General features: G+C 47.3%; 2 protein-coding genes and 1 non-coding gene across 8 annotated transcripts in view; 2 read left to right on the top strand and 1 right to left on the bottom strand.

Moving 5' to 3' along the window:
• Positions 1 to 693: 693 nt before the first annotated feature.
• On the bottom strand, positions 694 to 15501 carry LOC130204528 (N-chimaerin-like). 3 transcript variants are annotated; one of them, XM_056431319.1, is made up of 15 exons: positions 15469 to 15501; positions 15106 to 15211; positions 13544 to 13582; positions 13383 to 13438; positions 8485 to 8516; positions 8290 to 8403; positions 7433 to 7559; positions 7187 to 7348; positions 4361 to 4438; positions 3648 to 3732; positions 3186 to 3359; positions 2734 to 2811; positions 2501 to 2638; positions 2296 to 2401; positions 1960 to 2219 (listed from the first exon to the last, which is right to left on the bottom strand). In XM_056431319.1, exons 2-15 carry the CDS (start codon positions 15122 to 15124, stop codon positions 2048 to 2050), a joined length of 1380 nt encoding a protein of 459 aa, XP_056287294.1. In that variant the 5' UTR covers positions 15125 to 15211; positions 15469 to 15501; the 3' UTR covers positions 1960 to 2047. The 3 variants fall into 3 exon arrangements, with proteins under 3 accessions (XP_056287293.1, XP_056287294.1, XP_056287295.1); XM_056431318.1 differs by having other exon boundaries at positions 694 to 2401; XM_056431320.1 differs by lacking the exons at positions 7187 to 7348; positions 7433 to 7559; positions 8290 to 8403; ... (3 more) ...; positions 15106 to 15211; positions 15469 to 15501 and adding an exon at positions 4580 to 7106 and having other exon boundaries at positions 4361 to 4495.
• Positions 15502 to 15728: 227 nt separating this feature from the next.
• Positions 15729 to 15802, top strand: trnai-aau (transfer RNA isoleucine (anticodon AAU)). Its single transcript has one exon. It is a non-coding gene; the product is annotated as a tRNA-Ile (tRNA).
• A 486-nt stretch (positions 15803 to 16288) lies between these two features.
• Positions 16289 to 20111, top strand: part of LOC130204699 (FERM, ARHGEF and pleckstrin domain-containing protein 1-like) — a 35792-nt gene continuing 31969 nt past the window's right edge. For 2 of the 4 annotated variants that reach the window (XM_056431641.1, XM_056431642.1), the window contains exons 1-2: positions 16289 to 16542; positions 19789 to 20013. In XM_056431641.1, coding sequence (XP_056287616.1) covers positions 19837 to 20013 — 177 coding nt within the window. In that variant the 5' untranslated portion in view covers positions 16289 to 16542; positions 19789 to 19836. Of the gene's footprint in view, positions 16543 to 17053; positions 17166 to 19788; positions 20014 to 20111 lie in introns of those variants that run through there. The other 2 variants (XM_056431638.1, XM_056431640.1) reach the window with 2 other exon arrangements.

Genomic DNA, 20111 nt, shown 5'->3' with positions numbered 1-20111 from the left:
GGAGCCTGCTTCACGAAGGTCACGAGAATGACGTCGTGGTTTTTAACTTCAAAACCTGCCCTTTAAAAAGTAAACTTACAGCGCAACAGAGCGGTCACACGTGCCCGAATTTAGTTTTACATTAGTTTGTGAAGCACGAAGCATTATCCTAGCAAAAAAACTAAAATAAAGATACAGTTGGAAATACCTTTGTCGAGTTTTCCTCCAAAAGTCCAGTAGGCCGTCCAGCGCAAAATATGTCCCGCGAGTTGAACCGTGTTTTCGGCCTTCTGGTCCGGTTACTCCGCCAATAAATAAGCTAATCCCTACAATTCCTACAAGGAATTTAACCTCCAACGTAATAATGATAATTAACTACACGCTAATGATAATTAACTACACGGTAATAAGCCATCGGGTGTAATACCCCTCCGTCTTCGGGCGTTGGCGAAGCGACGTCCTCGAGGCACCTCGGTGAGCGCCTTCAATTACCCAGCAGCCAATGAGAGGCGGCCAAACGTGACCCCGTGTCACTGTCGAAGAGAGCGCAAAGTTAACCGAAAGTGTCAGATTCGATGATGTCATATCCGAGCGTCGATTGCGCCGGTGTTCTTGAGTTCCGTAAACAGATTCGATAAAGTACATTTAGTGAGCATCAATTGTTATAAATGACAGAAACCAGAAAGTGCACAAAATAAGAAATTCACTAACAGACATATTTAATAATTTAATTTCATCATGCAGAAATCATATAGAAAATACTTTACATTAATGACAGTAAATAAAGAATAAAATAACGACGTTTGATGATGCACCCCCCCCCCAAATCCCCACAGGTAGTTAGTACACAACATAAACAGTCAAAGTAAAGAAACTCCAAAAAAAACAGGATTTTTTAGAAAAACAAAACATGCAGAACAACTCCACCTCCTTTCAAATGGCACAAGTTTAAAGATAAAATACACTCCTTCATGTTCCAGATGAGTAGCGACATCATCACATTTAATACCTCGTTCATCACAGCAGAGCTGTGAGGTGTTCGACCCGGAGCTCATCTTCACATATCCAGGAGAAACATCTGCACGGCGTCTTATTACAACACATTGTATTTAGGGAAAATCATCCAAACCGGACGTTACTTTTATTAATTCACAGTTGTATCACTATTATGCATTCATTTATTGGGGGCTAAACACATTTCAAATAATCTCAAAATCCACCAATTACATCAATCGGTTTGAATGGCATTCAGGAAAGCGTTTAAGAATTTAAATGAGTATTTCGGGCTGCATGAGTCACAGTTTAATACTTCACCTCTAAAAAGGTTGAGAGGAGTTTATTAATCATTCACTGTCCAGCCCCATCGGATGTCTTGTAATTCTACAGCAACAACACTCAAACAAACAGCTTATAATATGGCACAAAGAAAAGTTGAGTTGTTTTTTTTAGCATCTAAAAACATGCTAAAAACTTAATGATCAAACACAAATAGGTTCAACTCTTTAGTTCCCTTCAGAGGAATGAGGGCGAGTCGTCTTCCCTTTCCCCTCCACTCATTCATCCAGCTGTCTACTGCTAGGAAGTCGGAGCTTCTTCTTCTTCTCCTCCTCCTCTAAATGAGCTTTACGTGGAAAACAAAGCAAACACACAGCTGGAAGAGAACGCGATGAATAAGGAGTGCTGTTTTCTCGAGGCGACACTTGTTTCAGGTATCAACACAAAGATTTTAACCGATTCCTCCTCACGACGGAGACCATATTGGTCTCCCAGATAATATGAGCTAATTTCCATCTTGTGAGGCTGTAAAAATGTTCCTTAATTTACAATTTAACTTAAAATGATGTCGGGAAACACTGCGTCCTTCTATCTACTTATTCTCCCTCTAAAAAAAAGATAATTTCCTTCATTGCAAATCGTCACTTCCTTCATTGTTCTCTCCTCCCACGTTTCCATCTCCGTGTAAAAAGTCGGCCCTTTCCTTCAAATCTTTTCTCCGGACCGCGTCCCGATCCGCCTTGTCCTTCCTCTCCTCGTTGGGAAGCTTCCTCTCCCCTCCCCTCGCCTCCTCTCAGAACAACACGTCTTCGTTGGTGATGAGCGTTTCCACCACGAGTCTCTGGTACCGGATGTCGTTGAGCGCCGTCATGGCGTCCAGCCCGGGGGCCCTCATCAGCGTCGGGCCGAAGACGATGCCCAGGTTCTCGCTGGACATGAGGTTCTCCTTCTCGTACTCCGTCACCCTGGAAGGGAGGAACACGCGCGTTAGAAACGACTCGAGATGACGCCGACGACGAAGAAGTGAAGTGGCCCCGGGACCTCTTGAGGTGAGCCATGAGGCACCGCAGCGTCTCGCAGTGAGCGGGCGGCAGCAGCTTCAAGGCCTCGTGCAGCGACTCCAGCCGCTTCTCTGCGTCCGCGATCTCTGCAACACAAAAAAATACAAATGTAAACAAACATTCATGTCTCCCCCCTCGTGCCTTTTCCCATTCATCCTGGCATCTGACGCTCAACGAGGACCTACTTCCTGTTTCGATGAAGCGCGGGTAGGCGTCGTACGTGATGAGGGGGATGGGCAGCTCCCGGAAGTAGAGCTTGAGGGCTCCGGCGATGATGTTGAGGTCCTCGTACGCGGTCGAGGAAATGTCCGCCTTCTCGCCGTCTGCGGAGCAACAAAAAAAAACGGAAAGCGATGAGCCGGTTAGCGGTCAGCGGATGAACGATATCGGCTTTCGGGGAGAAACGGGGACCACTCGCCTCGGTCGAACGACAGCTTGACGTCTTCAATCAGCTCGCTGAAGCCGGAGATCCGGTACAAACCCTCCGACTGGAGACCTGCGGCACACGGCGAGAGCTCAGGGGGACGCCATCGTTTCATTTGACAACTCGACTATTCTGCAGACGACGGAGGTCAAAGAGCCCGGGACCAGAGTTCCTCTCTGGAACAGAACCGACGAATGAGCGAAGAAGAGGAGGAGGAGGACGGCACTGAAGATTGATGAGAGGCTGAGACGGAGACGGCGGGGCACGAGGGGTAAATCGCTCTCCTGCGCCTGTCAAGTTCAATCACGTCCACTCGGGGGTCCTTATTGATTGCACGCGTTTAATTTAGCTCTGGAGTCGTGGTCAATAAAACCTGGCGTGTCTGGCGGCTCCTCTGTGAATACTCAGGGGGAAGAGAGAACACACACACACACACACACACACACCTCGAGCCTCGATCTCCTGGATGCACATGTCCACCACCATGGGCCTCTTGGTGTTGTGGGCCTTCACCAGCGTGGTCAGGTCGCAGCTGTACACCTTCTTGACGTGCCGCAGGTCCGGCTGGCAGTCGTTGGGCACCACTTTGGAGCACTGCTTGTGGACGTTCAGGCCGCAGTCTGCCCGGAGACGGAGAGGAACGGGGGGGGGGGGGGGGGGAGAAGGGGAATCAGCTGTCCGGCATAAGAACTGGATAGTTGCATTCGAGCGTCGGCGTCGCAGAGGGTCGTCACGCGGGGAGACGACGCGTTTGTTCTCCAGTGCTAAATTAATCTTTTAACATTTAAATGGCAACGATACGCAGCGGAGATGAGTCAACAGTGACTAAGAGAGAGGAGGCAACACGTCGACTACAGTGGAGGAGGCATTATACACTGTGTGTGTGTGTGTGTGTGTGTGTGTGTTACCTGCACACTTCACTCCCTGGGCGATGAGACCCCACATGAAGTTGGCGCAGTACTCGCACCAGTGGGGGCCTCTGAACGTATGAACCTGGAGACGGAGACGGAGATAGAGCTCACTCGCATCACTTGAAATGTAAATGGAAGAGTTAAGGACATGGGAGAAAATGGATCTCTCCAGGTTTTATATTGAGAACATGGTGAGAAAACATAGGAATGCGACCCAGATTGGATCAAGCAGCACCTGAATACCAGCAATAATCTTATAATATTGTAGCAAAATGGAGACCCAGTAGGAGCTGAAAGAAACAAAATACAGTGGAAGTCTGTTTTTTTTTATCCTCTATATAATGAAATGGCAATAACCTCCATCACATCACAGAGCTGCTGTGTGTGTGTGTGTGTGTGTGTGTGTGTGTGTGTGAACATCAGCCATATTTCCCTTGAGCTCAGGACATTGTGCCTCTGACCTCTGTGCTCCTCCCGATTGGCTCCTGGTAAAGTGGACATGTGGGAATCTAACGCGCTACACAAGAGCTTCAAATCTGAATTGTAAATGCATAAATGTGTGTGCGTGTCCTAATGCGTTATTTGCTCCCTGGAGGTGAATTTGAATAAGACCCCACGAGCTGAATCAGCAATTCTCGCATATATATATATATATCACACACACACACACACACACACACACACACACGAGAAGCAGAGGAGAGGCTCACCTTGAAGTTGTGGACCTTCTCGTACTTGGGTGCCAGGTCGCTCTCCCTCAGGGTGGCCCGCCGCACCAGTGACGTGAGCTGAGAGAGGGCAAAAGATCTGATTGGTTGCCAGAAGGTGGAGGTGGGAGAGGCGGGTTTGGAGGGGGCCGGCGCCGCCCGGTTGAAGCGAGCCCCTGAGCCCGCGGCGCCGGGGTCCGACAGGGAGGGAATCGAACCGCCGCTGGCATTCAAACCGAGAGCGGCGGTGAACAGAGAGCCGTTCTGACCCCCCGCCTGCTTCTCGGCTCGCCGGCGCGACTGCTTCTTGGCTCTTCTAACGACGCACGACTCTCTGCTCGGCATTGTGGGAGTTTGGTGTAAAATTAACTCAGCCTGGGAGGTTTAAAATCAAAACGCCGGCTCTGAGACTCAAATCCAACTCCAAATACCAGGGAGCCAATCGCAGTGCCAGGGAATATGACTCCTCCCAACGGGAGCAACGACGAAAAACTATTTAAAATGAGAATTAATGGACCAAAATTACACAGCTGGACTCTCAAATCCTTTAAAAAGCTCCGTCCGACAACAACATCTCAAACCGAGGAGTCAACACAGGACCAATCCAGCCGTGCAAAGATCAGCCAATCAGGTTAGCTCTGCATCCGGATGCGGCTGCATGGTGCAGTTCCACATCATAACAAAAAGAATAAGAAGAAGAAAAAAAGGTTAAAATATCGTGAAAGAAAGTTTTCTGAATGCGGTTCAATAAATCTTTTAAGAAACGCGCCTCCAAAATCCTTCAAACGGGAATGATGCTGCCCAAATGAGCGTTCCCGTCTCTCAGTCTCGTGGAGGGAGCGCTCCAGCCCACATGTCTCAGTGTGTGTGTGTGTGTGTGTGAGTGTGTCTGTGGAGGGAGAGAGGATTAACACACACACACACACACACACTCTCACCAAGCAGCACGAGTGGAGGAGGGAGGTGTTAGAGGCGGAGCGAGAAAGAAAGAGGAGGAGGGGGAGGGGGAGGGCCGAGCTACGGGGGAATTTAACAGGGCGCATTGAGAGGAGAACGAGCCAATCACAGTGCAGAGATGGTTGTTGTTGTTTGTCACCAATTTCTGCCACAGAATGGTCCCACGGAGAGAAAGAATGAGCTCATTGCTTTATTCACTCGTTCATGCTTCTTGGGATTTTACCTTCTTTTTGACTTTTTTGAGCAAACTGTCCCGTACAGAGATCTACAAGCGTTTAGATATTGTACAAGACACTACTAATCTTATTTTGTATTTTTTTTTTCATGGATTTTTAACACAAAATTCCATTATCACATATATTCAAGTCCCTAATCCTCAGTGCTCATGGATATTTAATGAGGGGATGGCGGGTAGGAGGCTGGATAACAAAGAACCGCCCCCAATTAAAGACAGAAAGACCCCTCCAAAAAAAACGGAGAAAGGAAAATAAACAGAAGGCGAGTTCATCAAAGCAACGGTTGTGGTATTCACATTCGGTGACTGCCTTCTTCCTCCAAAACACCAATCCTGCCCTCATCGCCCCCACAGGGAACATCCAAACGCCATTTAACCCACGCTAAAAGCCGATTGGCCGCGTGTAACGGGCGTTTCTCCTGCGTTTGTCTTCCCAACAGAGAGGCAATGTCCCCGCCGTGCTGCTTTGTCTGCAAATCCAACCAATTACCAAAACACACACACACACAGAACCACACACACACACACACACACACAGACGATGATATACGAGGTGCCAGGTAGGTGGTCATGCTCTGCAGGTCACAGGCCTCTGGAGGCTCAGTCCTGGTGTGGCAGACAAACGCGTGTACACAACGTTGTTGAGGCACAAACAGAACTGAAATCTACATTCAAATGTCTAAAAAAAAAGAAGCTCAATCTGTTAAAAAGAAAATAAATGAATAAAGTTTCCCCGCCGGTCCTCCGGGTTCAAAAACAAATCAGAGAAAACAATTATCTCACAGCTGAATGGAAACGAATGAGCCGCCGCCGCCGACCTCGATTGCTAAATACTGAGGAGGCAAACTGCTGTTATGTAATTTTACTGCAGAGCCGTTGGCTGGAGGCCATCGCTCCTCTGCATGCATCCATCCTCCTCTTCCTCCTCTTCCTCCTCTTCCATGCTCCTCGACTCGCCTCCTTCCATCTCAGAGCCGTACCTACTGAAACTTTCCCCTCAGATATTTGACTTTAACGTTTATCTACTGTAGTTTTAAACTTTCTACCTGATTTCTGGACGCGTTGCGGTGGTTTATATGCGTATTATATACATATTTACAGCTCGAGGGGACTTTAAGAGATGGATTGTTCCAGGTTATTTTGAATTCTTTCCACAGCGTGACGACCGAGTCGGAAATTCAGAACATTTACAATTGATGTCTTTTGGATTCAAAGAAGCATCTCTTCCTCTCTCACTGCATCAATCTATCCAACAGATTTAATAAAACATCGATGTTCCTACACACTATGCCAATGTCTCTGATCTCAGTTGTAAGATATGAACGATGACTCAGCATTTTATAGTCTTCTGAATCGTGACAAAACACGCAGTGAAAGAGATTTTATGAGCGATTAAATTATTCGGAGGGGGATGACTTGTCCGGCCTCATCTCAGACTGGAGTTTTCCCTGAAGGGGATATTATTTTGGCCGCGAGCCAACACCACTCAAAAGCCCCGAGGCCTTCAGGTCACTTGGCCAAAAACATCTGGAAAATGGAGGATGCTTTGGGCCCGAGCGGCGACACCGTTACAGTAAAATTCATCAGGATCTTCAAAAAACGGAAGGAAACCGCTCCGCTAGGGTCATCGTCCTCACCCGCTCCTCGGCGTTGTGGTCGTCTTTGGCGGGAGCCGGTCCGTCGGGGGCCTCGGGGCTGAGCGGCAGATGTCTCTTCAGGGTGGGCTCCTGGTTCAGGGTGGTGTAGCCCACGTGCTCGTAGATGGGGTTTATGGTCATCTTGGCGATGTACTCCGCCGCCTGCCGGGGAGGGAAGGTTACGGCCCTGATTAATACGTTTGTGTTTTTGTCTGAGAGCACGCACACACACACACACACACACACCTTGGTCTCGATGTAGAGCGTGATGAGGCCGTCCGTGACCAGGTCGTGGATGGACTCGAACCGCTTCTCTCCAACAAAGTGCTTCCCGTCGTGGTAGAGACGGAAGTTTCTCGTCTGGTTCCCAAACCTGGACGGAATGAAGGCGGACATTTTAACTTTGGGCATCTGACTGAGAACATTGACGCCTGAAAGCTTCAAAGATAAATAGGCTAACTACTCATGTTTCCCCCTTTACGCACACACATGCTGCATCTTTACTCAGATAATACAGAGTTAAAAAAAAAAAAAAATGGCACAAGCTGCGCGACAGGCAGACTCTGAACTGGGCCAGCACGCCGTCTGCTCCTCAGCGGCTTCGCAATGAAGCCGTGAGATCATTAACCCAAAATCAAACCTTTCCATTCCTGCCGGCCCAGAGCGGCACGGCAGCGGAGGGAAAAAAAGTGGTATTTATGGAAGGTAATTATAACCACTGGGATGGGAGAGAGAAGCGTGTGCAGGTGGAAGACTGACGTGGCTATGAATAGAGCAAACTGACCCAAAACCAAATTAAAATGATGCCATGCACCCATTTAAAAAGTGAGACGCCTTCTCTGAGAGAACGACAGCTGCCGACGTGCCTTTCGAGCGACGCTAAACTTTGACGGCGTTAAACCCTCCCTTTGACCTCGGCTCTTGACCTCAGGCGCGCGAGGTCGGAGCTAACCCCTCCGAGCGGCTTACGGCTTAACCCGGCGCCTTCTTCACATCTCCAAGCACGCGATGAGACGCGCTCAGCGTTCATTTTCTCATCAGTGCTCCTGCTGAAGCTCTCTTTTTTTCGGGGGGGAGGGGGTCTTGATCCAGCTCGACTTTACCTGAGAGCCAGCGTGTACGTGCCCGGCTGCCTCTGACTCTCCCTGATGAGGTAGCTGCCTTCGGCCTGACTCAGCAACAGGTCCGCCTCCTCTCTGGAGATCATCCCGTGGTACCTGGACGTGAACAAGCAGCGAGGTATGAAGATGTCCTTCAGAAAACCTGCTCGAGGGGCGATGACGAGAAGGCCAACTCACTCTCTCCCGTAGTATTTGGGCCGACTGTCCCCCTGCAGGGAGAAGAAGAACTATGTCAAACAGGTTCTGTGAGATCGCAGAGGGAGGAAGGATGAAACATGGCGGCGTTACAATGTCATATTGCTCTGGAGGACGGCACTTCACTCCTCACAACAGCAACAATAGAATGTGTGACATACCACCACACACACACACACACACACACACACACACAGGGCTCTTGGCGGGTGTGTGGGCGAGGAGAATATTGCACGAGTTGGATAAAAAGCAGAACATTGTGTCGCTCTCAAGCTGCTGTGGAGCCAATAAGTCAACAATGAGCCAACAAGCGGCGCTGAATATGAATTTGGATATTGTGTGTGTGTGTATAAAAGAGACACACATTAAACTGTACCAGACTAAAATAAGAGCTTATTGGTGCATCATTAAATCACATATGGCTCAACTCCCAGAAGACAACACAGAGCTGCCGGTGACAAGGGGGGGGGGGGGTTAAGTGGGTCAGCACCGACTACCTGACCATCAGCCAACAGCTGTTCATTTAGCATCCACACTGGGGCTGCAACTAACGATTATTTTGATAATCGATTAATCTGTTGATTATTTTTTCGATTAATCGATTAATCGGATACAAAATAAATAAATGTAATTTTCAACCCTTTGTTCAAAACAGGGTTCGTACGTTCATGGAAAAGTCATGGAGTTTTTAAATGGCTATTTCTAGGCCTAGAAAAGTAATTAATTAGTCAATTTTGGAAAAGTAATGCAAATTTGTTATATTCAAATATTAATTTAAACGGAATATATACGGTATGCTTTGGAATTCTCATTGTTAGTTTAAATACTACATCTTCTCACTTGTTCATGTATACACCGAGTTTTCACAAAATGTTTAATCATGGAAATTTGGTTTAAATTCCTGGAAAGGTCCTGGAGATCCACTGGTCAGCAGTATGAACCCTGTTCACTGGTCAGCATGTGGATGAACCTGTTCACTGGTCATGTGTATGAACCCTGTCATAAACAGACTGACAGCGGTTTACTCTCCTGAGTTGGCTATTTATGGGTTAAACGGGGGGCGGGGCTTATCTCCGTTGCCTTTCTCCGTGGAAAAATATTGTCCGCCATCCGCCACGGAAAAATAACCACTTTTCTACGTTATACTGCTTGTGAAAATGTCACACACGTGGTAACATCTAGCGCCCTGGTGTCTGGGTTCATAACATCACCCGGAGGCGCACTCAGCTCCGTGAATGTCACTCCGATGACGTAAATGACTTCCACTTCCAGCGCCACGAGGGCAGCAGCAGCCAATTAGATTCACTAACGGAGGAGCAGCTCAGCGCTGATTGGCTCTCACAACGCAACATTATGGTCTGTCCTCTCTCCGCTCTTATTTCTCTAACGCCGCTCTGCGCTCAAATCAACTTTTTTTATACTCCGTGACTTGATTGATTGATTATCGAAGAAAGGCATCGAAATTAGCAAAAAAGGCGAGAGAACAGATTAAACATGAGGAATAAATGGAGGGCACACATGACAAAAGACATGAAAGGAGCAGTCCGAGACAGTGGGAGATAGGAAAAGGAAAAGAGCACTACAGCAGCACATACAGTAAGACTTGACTGGTATATTAAGGTTATCCAGGGGGGGGGATCAACAGGGGGGTGGGGAATACCAATCCATTGGGGGCAGAGCCAAACCAGCACGCCAGGTACAGCGCACGTCAGCGCAGCAACACAGTAGCGGCCCACACAGGGGCAAGCAGGGAGGGAGGTAGAAAACAAGGGGGGCGTGGGAGGGGGAGGGGGGATTGGGTATTATTGAAAGTGTCAGTGCGTGCATGCACGTGCGTGTCCTCCCCAGGCCCAAACAGGCCACAACAGACAGAGCCTCCCAGATATGGAAGAAACAGGATGGCAGTCCTGGAGGAAACTGTGAGAAAGGGACCTGTGGATAGGGAAGGAATGATGATCTTCGAGACAGTGAAGGATCAATTGAGATTTGTTCCACGGCCGGCCTGGGCCAAGGCATCCGCTGTTAAGGGAGCAGAGGATAAGATTGGATTGTTTTGTTATTTTAGCCAAATAATTTTTTTCCATCTTACTCCCTCCATCCACCTCCCTCTTGCCAATAGAATTTCAAATCGAATCACTTTCATTTTCAGAGCTTTCGCCTTCCACCACGATGTTATCATTCTGGCGGTACCAACTAACTGAGTGCCAACAAACTGTCCCAACGCCACAATCAATCATGGCGGGCAGCCTTTTAGGCCTTTTAGCTGTCGCTTCTTCTTAATTTTTCCGATCCAAACAGGCAGCATCGCCAAAAACAACAGCAGAAATCCTAATCATAGTTCCAGTAAGTAGATGATGTCACGCCTCCCACGAGAGTGGGTGTAAGACAAGACCCGCACACGCCCACGCCGCCCATCGGTATCCAGCAAAGCAACCCCCAGCAGCAGGCAGGTTCCCTCCAACCCAGCTTCGGCGTCGAAGATGGTGTTCAATGGGCGCGGCGACCCAGGATTTACGCCCATGTTTTTAGTTCAAGAGCTGCGCGAGAGAGTCTCTCTCATAGAGACAAACAAGACATGACAAGAGAAGCCGTAATAATCGCGCGACACAACGAATCGATAATGAAATTCGTTGCCAACTATTTTAATAATCGATTTTTATCGATTCGTTGTTGCAGCCCTAATCCACACACACAGTACAGATTAACAGCGGATGCACAATCCACCAGTCTTTAATCCCCCTTTGGATTCCCCCAAACCGTGCTGCAGAGCTATCAACTCTCACGGTTTCGCCGTGTGACACACGCTTTTGCATGTTTTCACGCTCTCACGCCACACAACCAATATCTCACGGCAAAAGAAATTCTGATTTTGGGTCGAGGCGCGTTGGTTTCTTTTCAAACTCCGCGACGATAGATGGCGCTAAGGAGCGCATCTGTAAACCTGTTCGCTGCATAGACATCCTATTTACCCCAAAGAGTCCCGGAGTCAGCAACAGAAGAAGATTTTCAAACAGACACAACGAGCAGAGACTACGGTGTGTTAATGCAGGGCTCTCAAGTGTCACGCATTGAGCGTGACAGTCACGCATTTCGGTCTTACGTCACGCACTCCCGCCACACATCGTATTTCTCACGCTGAAAAAACTCTCGGCTATTTAATGTTTTAATGTGCCGCAGCACGCAAACATGAGCTGGCCGCGCTGCCCTCACCGTGGAGGAATCAAGCGCTCCCCTGGAGTTCTACTGTGTCTCACAGCAGAACTCCAGGGGAGCGCTTGTGAGGTGCCATTTATCAGCCAATCAAAAATAAGAAATGGGCTACACAATAGCCAATCAGAAAAAAACGTATCTGTTGTATCTGGGTAAGATTTAATCCAGCAACCAATGAAAATAAAGCATCCTGGATAGATATGTCACTCTTGCCTGTCTTCAAAACTGAAGAGCCCTGTTAATGACATGTAGTTCAATTAAGTTCTCACTCTCTTAAACTTGAAATCTTGAAATAATGTGTTGTGTTTGTGAGTATGATTTTGTGTGGTGATGTAAACTCAGCTGTCATAACAAGCAGCAGGAGAGCATCTTGTTAACCTCTTGGTATACTGCATGCTCAAAACATCATCGCATTGTTTATTAAGGCTGCCCACATAGCATTTATCACTTTATTTGCAGGCCTAGGAAAAGGACCCTCTCAAAAATTTTCCAAACAGCTCTTTGAACAAGTAAGATGTATTATAAAGAATTTAACATAAAGACAGGACATTTGTGCAATAGAATTAGGCATGTTTTTGTAAATGAGAGGAGAGTTATTAAAAAACATTTTAATTCTTTAAGGTAGCAAAGATGCCTCGTAAAAGACCTTTGCCAGGCCAGAATGCAGGGTACAACATGGGTACAACATGGGGACAACATGGGTACAACGCCACATTAATTCAAATTTCCTGATATTTGAGCCAACAACGTGTGTGGCTGCGTGCGCGGCAACATTTTGGTCACCCCCGACAAAATCTCACTCCAAGGTTTTTTGAAAAGTTGGCAGCTCTGGTGCTGTCCGCTGTGTCCCCCCCCCCCCCCAACCCGAGGGCAGAGGTGCTGGTGCGTGGCATTAGGTGGGTGCCCTCGGATAGGACGGAGCTACACCTCGACCTACTTCACTGGGTGCTTGTTGAAGGTCTCCCAGATGTTGCATAGAGAATTAAATTGTGCCAAAATATCACGAATAGTGATCAGAAAAAGAGGAACAACAGGAGTGAAGAGCCGCTGTTATGTTTGCTACAGAAGCCAGTTTTATAAGATCCGACTGGGCCTGAATGCATTGTTGGTTTTCGATGAATAACACTGAAGGTGCTTTTCACCAAAACTAATTTTTAAAAAAAATCCTGCTTAACAGATGCTTTGCCTGAGGACAATGGATCGGTGAACCACGGCAAGAACAATCAGCTCGGCCACCAGCCGAGTCAGCGGATAGTAGTCCCTGAGGAGACCACACACACACACACACACACACACACACACACACACACACACACACACACACACACACACACACACACACACACACACACACACACACACACACACACACACACACACACACACACACACACACACACACACACACACACACACACACACACACACACACACCTTGCTTGAGGCTTAAACCACAGCATTACAGTTTCAGTTGTTAATTGAAAGTGATGTTGGAGAGCAAACAACACGCATACGTGCAGATACAAGCGAATGGCATTGCAAACTGAGCACCTTAGGGTGCGCAGGGAGGCACCCAGTAGTCGACTCTACCACTTGTTTCCATGCGTGAACCCAAAGAGCACGAGAGATCGTTGCTCACCTGCATGCAGGATGAGGAAGCGTGTTCTTACCTCACAGGTGCAGGTGAGTCTGCGTGGGTGCGGCGCCTCCTGCTGGAGCTGGTACACTGGGGCAGGAGATGCAGTAAATCAGCAGCAGCAAGCAAACTATAAGGATCCTGAAGTTTAAATATTATTGGTAATAACACATTATATGTTGCATCCATACTTACAGTAAGACTTCCACACCGGTGGCCTGTATTCATCGTGATCTGAGGACAGAAACAGCACACGCTCTTAAATGTGTTACACACAGCGCCCCCAGGTGGACAGAATATGACACTGTTCTTATGTCTCGATTTTGATAAGAAGAAACATCAACCAGAGAAGATCAGGACTCTCATTTAATTAATCCTACTTTCTATTTGCAGGAGGAGCTCAGTGTATAAACATAAAACACTCACATATACTCAAGCGTTGGTTTAACAGAATAAGAGCTCATGCATTTTGAAGCTTAAAACTGACACTGCAATGGAGATTTAGCAGATTTATAAACTTTATTTACATTTTTTTTTAAATAAAATTTAAATTTAGCCTTTTACCTTCTTCACTTAATTTGTGAGAAATTACCTTGGGGTAAATCCAGCAACTAAAATCCTCTCCGAGCATAAAACTGTGACTAAGTGACTTAATAAATCTCCTCCGTGAAGCATAAAAAGCTGTGAAAGATTAATTTATATTGCTGTGCAGAAAGCGATGGCTGGTAACGGCGATGTTTATCTTTCTTATTGTCAGGCGAGAAAGATTGTGGCGGGCAAATGAATTGCAGTAGTGTCCTCGCCGCTTGTTCAGCTGCTGCAGAACCATAAACAACAGCAGACATTGATATTAACACTCCTTGCTGAGCTCAGCAGACTTCACATCATGAAACACATCCTGACAAATACAAGTATTATTGTATAAGCGCGACACATGGGTTACTGCACTGTTGCATGTATTTTTTTAATTATAAAAATGTGTTTATTTCTTAAAAAAGAATGCTTCTTTTCAAGTGCAGGCCCCCTCTTCCATCGTCTTCGCAGCCGGGTGAAGCCGACAGCCTGCTTCCTGTCTCTGTGCAGTCCGTGTTATCTATTCAACACTCGTCGTCCCGGTATCCTGTCTTCAAAATTACTCTAAAATACTCCTTCTCAAGTCAACATCACCTCACAGTGTCTGCAACACTGGGTGGAAATAAAGTGCTGCAAGAACAATATACTGCATTGGAGATTTAGTGGAGTATATATTTTTACATTTAGATGAAAAATATGTTGTTTTTCCAACAGCTGCAATGATTTAGGAACAGATTAAAGATTTAACTTGAAAGCTTACCAAAAAACGCATGAATGCAAAGCCATACTTTAGTACCAATCCATTTAACAGGGAAAAAAGACAAATTTTACACAACTTTGAACACTTAGTAAACAACTTGCTGGTTAAAGGAATACTCATTGTTTCACTGCTAGTCCTGTTTGTTTATAGTGTTATGCAGTGCAATCAATACTTTAATGGTGTGGGAAGACATGCTAAATCTTATTTAACTAGTTCATTTGCAATGCATTATGAGTCTCTCAGATGACCTAATGGTTTGCATGTGAAGTTTAAGAATGCAAAGTGACAATAGACTGTCGTATTTATGTATTTAATTGCCTCAGAAATGACTTGAGAAGTATTTAGTTCAACAACATTGAAGTACAAATACAGTGACGTCATCGAGATGCAGAAAAAGGCCAAATATGTGAGGAGTTCTGCTTACCGAAGACATTTAGGGCCATCTTGCTTCTGTGATTTGATTATTATGAGGATCAATTAACCAGCAGATCCTCTAATTTCCAGACAAACGGACCCACTTAGTTTAAATCCTGCAAAAGAAAATATATTTTCGAGGTGAACGTAGTGTGGTGAACTTACTCTGAATGAAGTAAAAAAAAACAGCTGAGTAACGATGCACAATAAAATGATAAAAACGGAACTAACGGACGTCTTTTGACGCTGAACCGGAAATGTGAAAACGTGCGTTGGAATACAACGAAAGTTGCATCGACGACGGTTCGTAAACAACGTGAATTAAAACGCGGGGTTATTCATCAAGAGTTAGCTAATAATACGGCGTACTCACAATCAAATCCATTCTGCATTGTGGTCGCCATCTTGCTTTGTCACGTGATCAGTCTCGCTCTCTCCCAGGAGTAACTATGGCAACGGGCTTTTTCTGAGAAATATGTCTTCCCTAAAGTGACTTTAATTAAAAGTTGTTTTATTAGTATTAATTATATATAAAATGATGATATAATGTATTTGGTGTTACATTATTCTCGTAATAGGTAACATCTATTTGTTTGTAGATATGAAGTTAAATAATAGGCCTATAGTTGTCTAGGCCGGTTAGCTCAGATGGTTAGAGCGTGGTGCTAATAACGCCAAGGTCGCGGGTTCGATCCCCGTACTGGCCACAAATTCCTTTTTATAGTTTTACACAAGACTACAGATGGCCGATTGGCCAGATAAAAAACTATTATAAATAAGAAATAATATAGTATATTATTATTTTTTCGTTATAAAACATCAGTTTCATTATACGGTAAAACATTTTGACACGAAAAGCTGTATACATTTCGTGTTAACAATATTTTCTCATTATAGGCAGACCTGTAATTACTGAACGTTGCGGGTGCCCTTTTTATTTTTTTTAATTCATTCAGTCAATTTCTAGAACATAAAAACAATGAAAGAACAGATGGCAAACCTTAAGAATCCTACATCTTAAAAATATTACATTAAAATTCTTAACCTTTCCAATACAATACGGTGCAACATCCCTCCAAAAAACCTCTCTAACCTTTATAACAGTTTAATTCTCCATTGAGGCACATACCCAAACATTTCACCTCCCCACTGCCATTCCCCCAAACCACCACGCGGTGTCGCTGTAAGCTGCCCTGGTTGCACGTTCTCCCTTCCTGCCCCTCGAGCTGGTGCCTGGAGGCGGCGTGTAGCTCTTTTATTGTTCCCGTGGAAAGCTCAACGCGCCGGGTCTCCCCTACATTTGTTCCCAATGGCTACCGCGGCGCGACCACGTCCCGCTTGAGAGGGAGCGGTTCGGCTGGCGAGGAACCGGGATTTACCGAGCAGCGACTTCCAGGGATTTAACGTCCGCGTTGGAGACGCCGAGCTCCTGAAGGAAAAAAGAGGGGTAAGGAAGTCATGCTATCCGAGAAGGAAAGGAAGCGAGGTTACACGTCGCCGCTTCTTGTGGTCCTGCTGTGGAGCACACTCGTGTTTTTGTTACATTCGCCACATTTGTTGCAAAAAAAATGTTTACAAAAATACTTTTCTTCCTGTTTTGGGCTTCTCGAGGCAACAGCGCGTGATGTTTGACGAGCCGAGACGAGCTCAGTTTTAAGCTTCCATTGCAGCCTAATCTGAGTTTTTAGGAGGTCCAGCAGCTTCTTCTTCTACTGTAAGCTTAATTATAGGCACGGAGCTGCACTCCATGTGTCCTGATGGTTAATACTATACTGCGATTCTTTTATTATTTCATTGTCTTTTATAACATACTTTTTGGTGAATTAAAATTTTTTTTATTATGGGTTGTTCTTGTTTCCTCCCCGCTGTCCTTCCCGTTCACCACACCTCACCATAGGCTTGTCCTTGTCATCACATGCATACTAATATCGAGCACGCGCAGCTCCAGCCCGTCTCTCCAGTGTGACCAGGTTGCTGTTGGCCTCCTGACTTCTTTCCTCTGGCCTCGGGGATTACTCCTGCTAACCTACATCCTGGAGATCGCACTCTGTGCCAACTGTCCTGTCACTCGTGAGCCTTTTATTTATTCATAGGCCTATATATAAGTGGAGGGTGTTTTTTTAATTACTATTCCACTTGACAAAGCTTCTGCAGAATCCTTCTGGAGAATGTGTACATATGCAGTGACTCTTCCTTCCCCCATTCGGAGGGAGGTCAGCGCGCAGGGTCAGTGGGGAGGCGGCCCCCACAGGACCTGCTTTGTCCTAATGGCTGCTGGGCCTAATCACTACTCTTCTTCTTCTTTTTAACAATCCATATTGCACCCGTAACACCGGGAGAATTGGTGTTACACCCCCCTTCCTCACAGTCACAATGAAGCTCCCCAGGGTGTCACCTTGGCGCGCGGCCTTATTGATGTGTGGAGGAGCAGCTCACCTGTGGTGCTCCAGGGTGTCATTTGATTCCTGTTTAATCAGCAGCTGTTTATTGAATGGGATCCTCCCTGTTGTAAAGGTGCATTACAACCAGGTGATGGTACTCACAGCTGTATGTTCAGGTGTCGTTTTCTCTCCTCACCACATTGAGACTAATATCTCGACCTCGGGCACTCAAATATTTTCAGTATGCGCTCAATATACGAAATGCAAGGTCGACCGCGTCGCTCGGAGAATGCAGGGTCACGTCGAAGTGATAACAGATGGTCCAGTAGTCTGTGGGATGTGGTTATTTTTGACTGTATGGTCATCTTCTCATTTTCTAATGGAAATGATCCACATGGTCTTGCATTTGATTACGCTGTTCATTAAAGCCGGAAATACGCAGAATAATATACCCATGGCCTCTCTTGTTGTGGTCGCGTCCCTCTTCACGAGCGTTGCATCTCATTCACATTGCTTTTATATATCCACTTGATGTGTAGGACCTTGTGTCATCGCTGGCAAGTGTTTGCCTCTTACGCAAACCCTCCAATGGGGCTGTTCCCAACCCGATGATGTCATGCTCCATCATGCCCGCTTCGTTTATGAAAAGCCAAATTGTCGACGTGAGTTAAAGGCAGTTTTGCGTGTCGATGCCTGTGAGAGATAAAGCCTTCTCTGTGTTTGCACACGCACACGCACACACACACACACGCATCCGATTCCCAGAGCCTGGCTTCCCTCTCTCAAACCCTTGGGAAACGTTGAACCAACGCCAGTTCAAAGGCTGCTCGAGAGGCCTCGAGTCCCTCCCCGAGTCTTTAAAGCCCGGCTGCTGGAAACTCCCACAGTGGCTTCCTTTGTGCCCGTGCGGCCCGGCCCGCTCTGTATTCCATCCCAACTAAAAGCCCACGCTATAATCCCCCGACCGAGGAGACGCCGAAAACCTCCGACGCGTCACCGCTGTCCGTCGGGGCGATCGGCACCTGCCGGCAGGAGAGCGCGATGAGGTCAGAGCGTCGGCGTCCGGGTAGCACGCCAGAACAAAAGGTTGTTTTTGTTCCTTTCCCCACAGGTGTAATGAGTAACTTGAACACCGGGTCACTGCCTCGGCCAGCTTCCAGTTTCAGCTTGAGGTGGAGAGAGGCGCTCGCTTGTGTTCCACAGGTGGAGGGATTAGCAAACGACGAGGGGGGTGGGGGGGGACTCTGTTCTCACGTTGGTCATAAAAGGCGAGGCGTGAGAGGGGAAGTCTCTTCCCACATTATTGCATACGTTTATATATCTCTCTGGTGGGTGATTCAGGTTGAGCAAGAGGTCAAGAGGTCAGGTACAGAGCCCCTCGGAGGCCTCTTCCTCATGGACTCGTCTATCTGGCTCTGCTGTCGGGCTGCAACTCCCAACTAGCAATCAATGTGCTGGTTATTTTCTTAATCAACCGGTTATTCATCGAGTTGCCCGGCAGGTCCCTCATGACGTATCGATTTACCGAGGACGAGTTTCCCCTCGGAGAAAGCAAATTTGAAAGGGATCCGGGAGCGCACTCGCGTAGAAACCACAGTCCCCCACCCCCGACTGTCTCCTCAAACATTCCTCAGCTGTGATGTCACCAACCGTCTGAGAGCATGTCTGTCTGAGGTTGAGGTCGATCAAGTGTGGGATGGAGGTGGGGGGCTGTGTGTGTGTGTGTGTGTGTGTGTGTCTGTGTGTGTGTCTGTGTGTGTGTGTGTGTTCTCATCTGCCCCCCCTGTGAAGCTTTGATTTGTGTCTGAACGTGTCTCACACAGCGCCCTGTGTCTGGGTTGCGGGCGAGGTGTGTGACACACGTCCGGCCGCTTCTGTCCAGCCTCGGCCGGCCTCCTCGAGTCCAGCTGGGCCATCCTCAAAAAGAAATCCCCCCTGACTACAAGTCTGGTGCTTTTACATTGTGCAAGGCCCATTTAATGTCGACTCAATACACGTGGCATGGTTTTCACTGATGAAGCACAAAGTTCCCCTCAAAGTTTTCTACTGGAACCTTTCACCACAATGTTCATGGAGCATCGTGTCTGTTTTCATCTGTCAAATAACCTAAAAAAAAAATGCATAAAACAAGAATACTTGACACAGGATGTGATGCTATTTGGGATAAGGGCCTATGTGGAAGCTCGGATGTCAGATTCTGCCTGCTGTGTATTTTTGGAGCCCCGAATTCCCAGAGTGAGCGGACTATCTGCTTCCAGGGCACAATCTGTCAACCCCGAGTTTTGCGTAACGCTACTTTCCCCCTTCCTCAGACGTGAACAGAGGCGCCTGCAGCCCGAGAGCCCCTCGCCGTGGCCGCCATGGTGGAACCGGCCGACAAGCCGATCGCAGCCGGACAGAGGCTGGGCGCCCCGGATAGCTTTGGGGTGTCCACTCTGGAGCCGGGCCTGCGTCCTCTCGCCCAGCCGCCGGCGGGGCGACTCTCCTCCATCCGGGTCCAGATGCTCGACGACACGCAGGAGGTCTTCCAGATATCGGTGAGTCACGCGTGGCGACTACGCCGGTCCTCTGACATCGGTGCTGCGCCGCTTTCGGGGTGTGTGTTGGTAATTAAGAACAAGTGAGTTGCCGGCTT

This window comes from Pseudoliparis swirei, chromosome 14 (genome assembly GCF_029220125.1).
Source record: "Pseudoliparis swirei isolate HS2019 ecotype Mariana Trench chromosome 14, NWPU_hadal_v1, whole genome shotgun sequence".
In the NCBI taxonomy this organism is placed as follows: Eukaryota; Metazoa; Chordata; class Actinopteri; order Perciformes; family Liparidae; genus Pseudoliparis; species Pseudoliparis swirei.
The sequence above is the reverse complement of the archived record's forward strand: the minus strand, read 5'-3'. Positions and strand labels throughout refer to the sequence as shown.

Coding starts and splice junctions, on each gene's coding strand:
- LOC130204528 (XM_056431318.1), bottom strand. Junction 4,439..7,186: donor ACCACAACGCCGAGGAGCGG/GTGAGGACGATG, acceptor GCCCTCTCTCAG/CTCACGTCACTGGTGCGGCG. Junction 3,360..3,647: donor CCAGGGAGTGAAGTGTGCAG/GTAACACACACA, acceptor GTCTCCGGGCAG/ACTGCGGCCTGAACGTCCAC.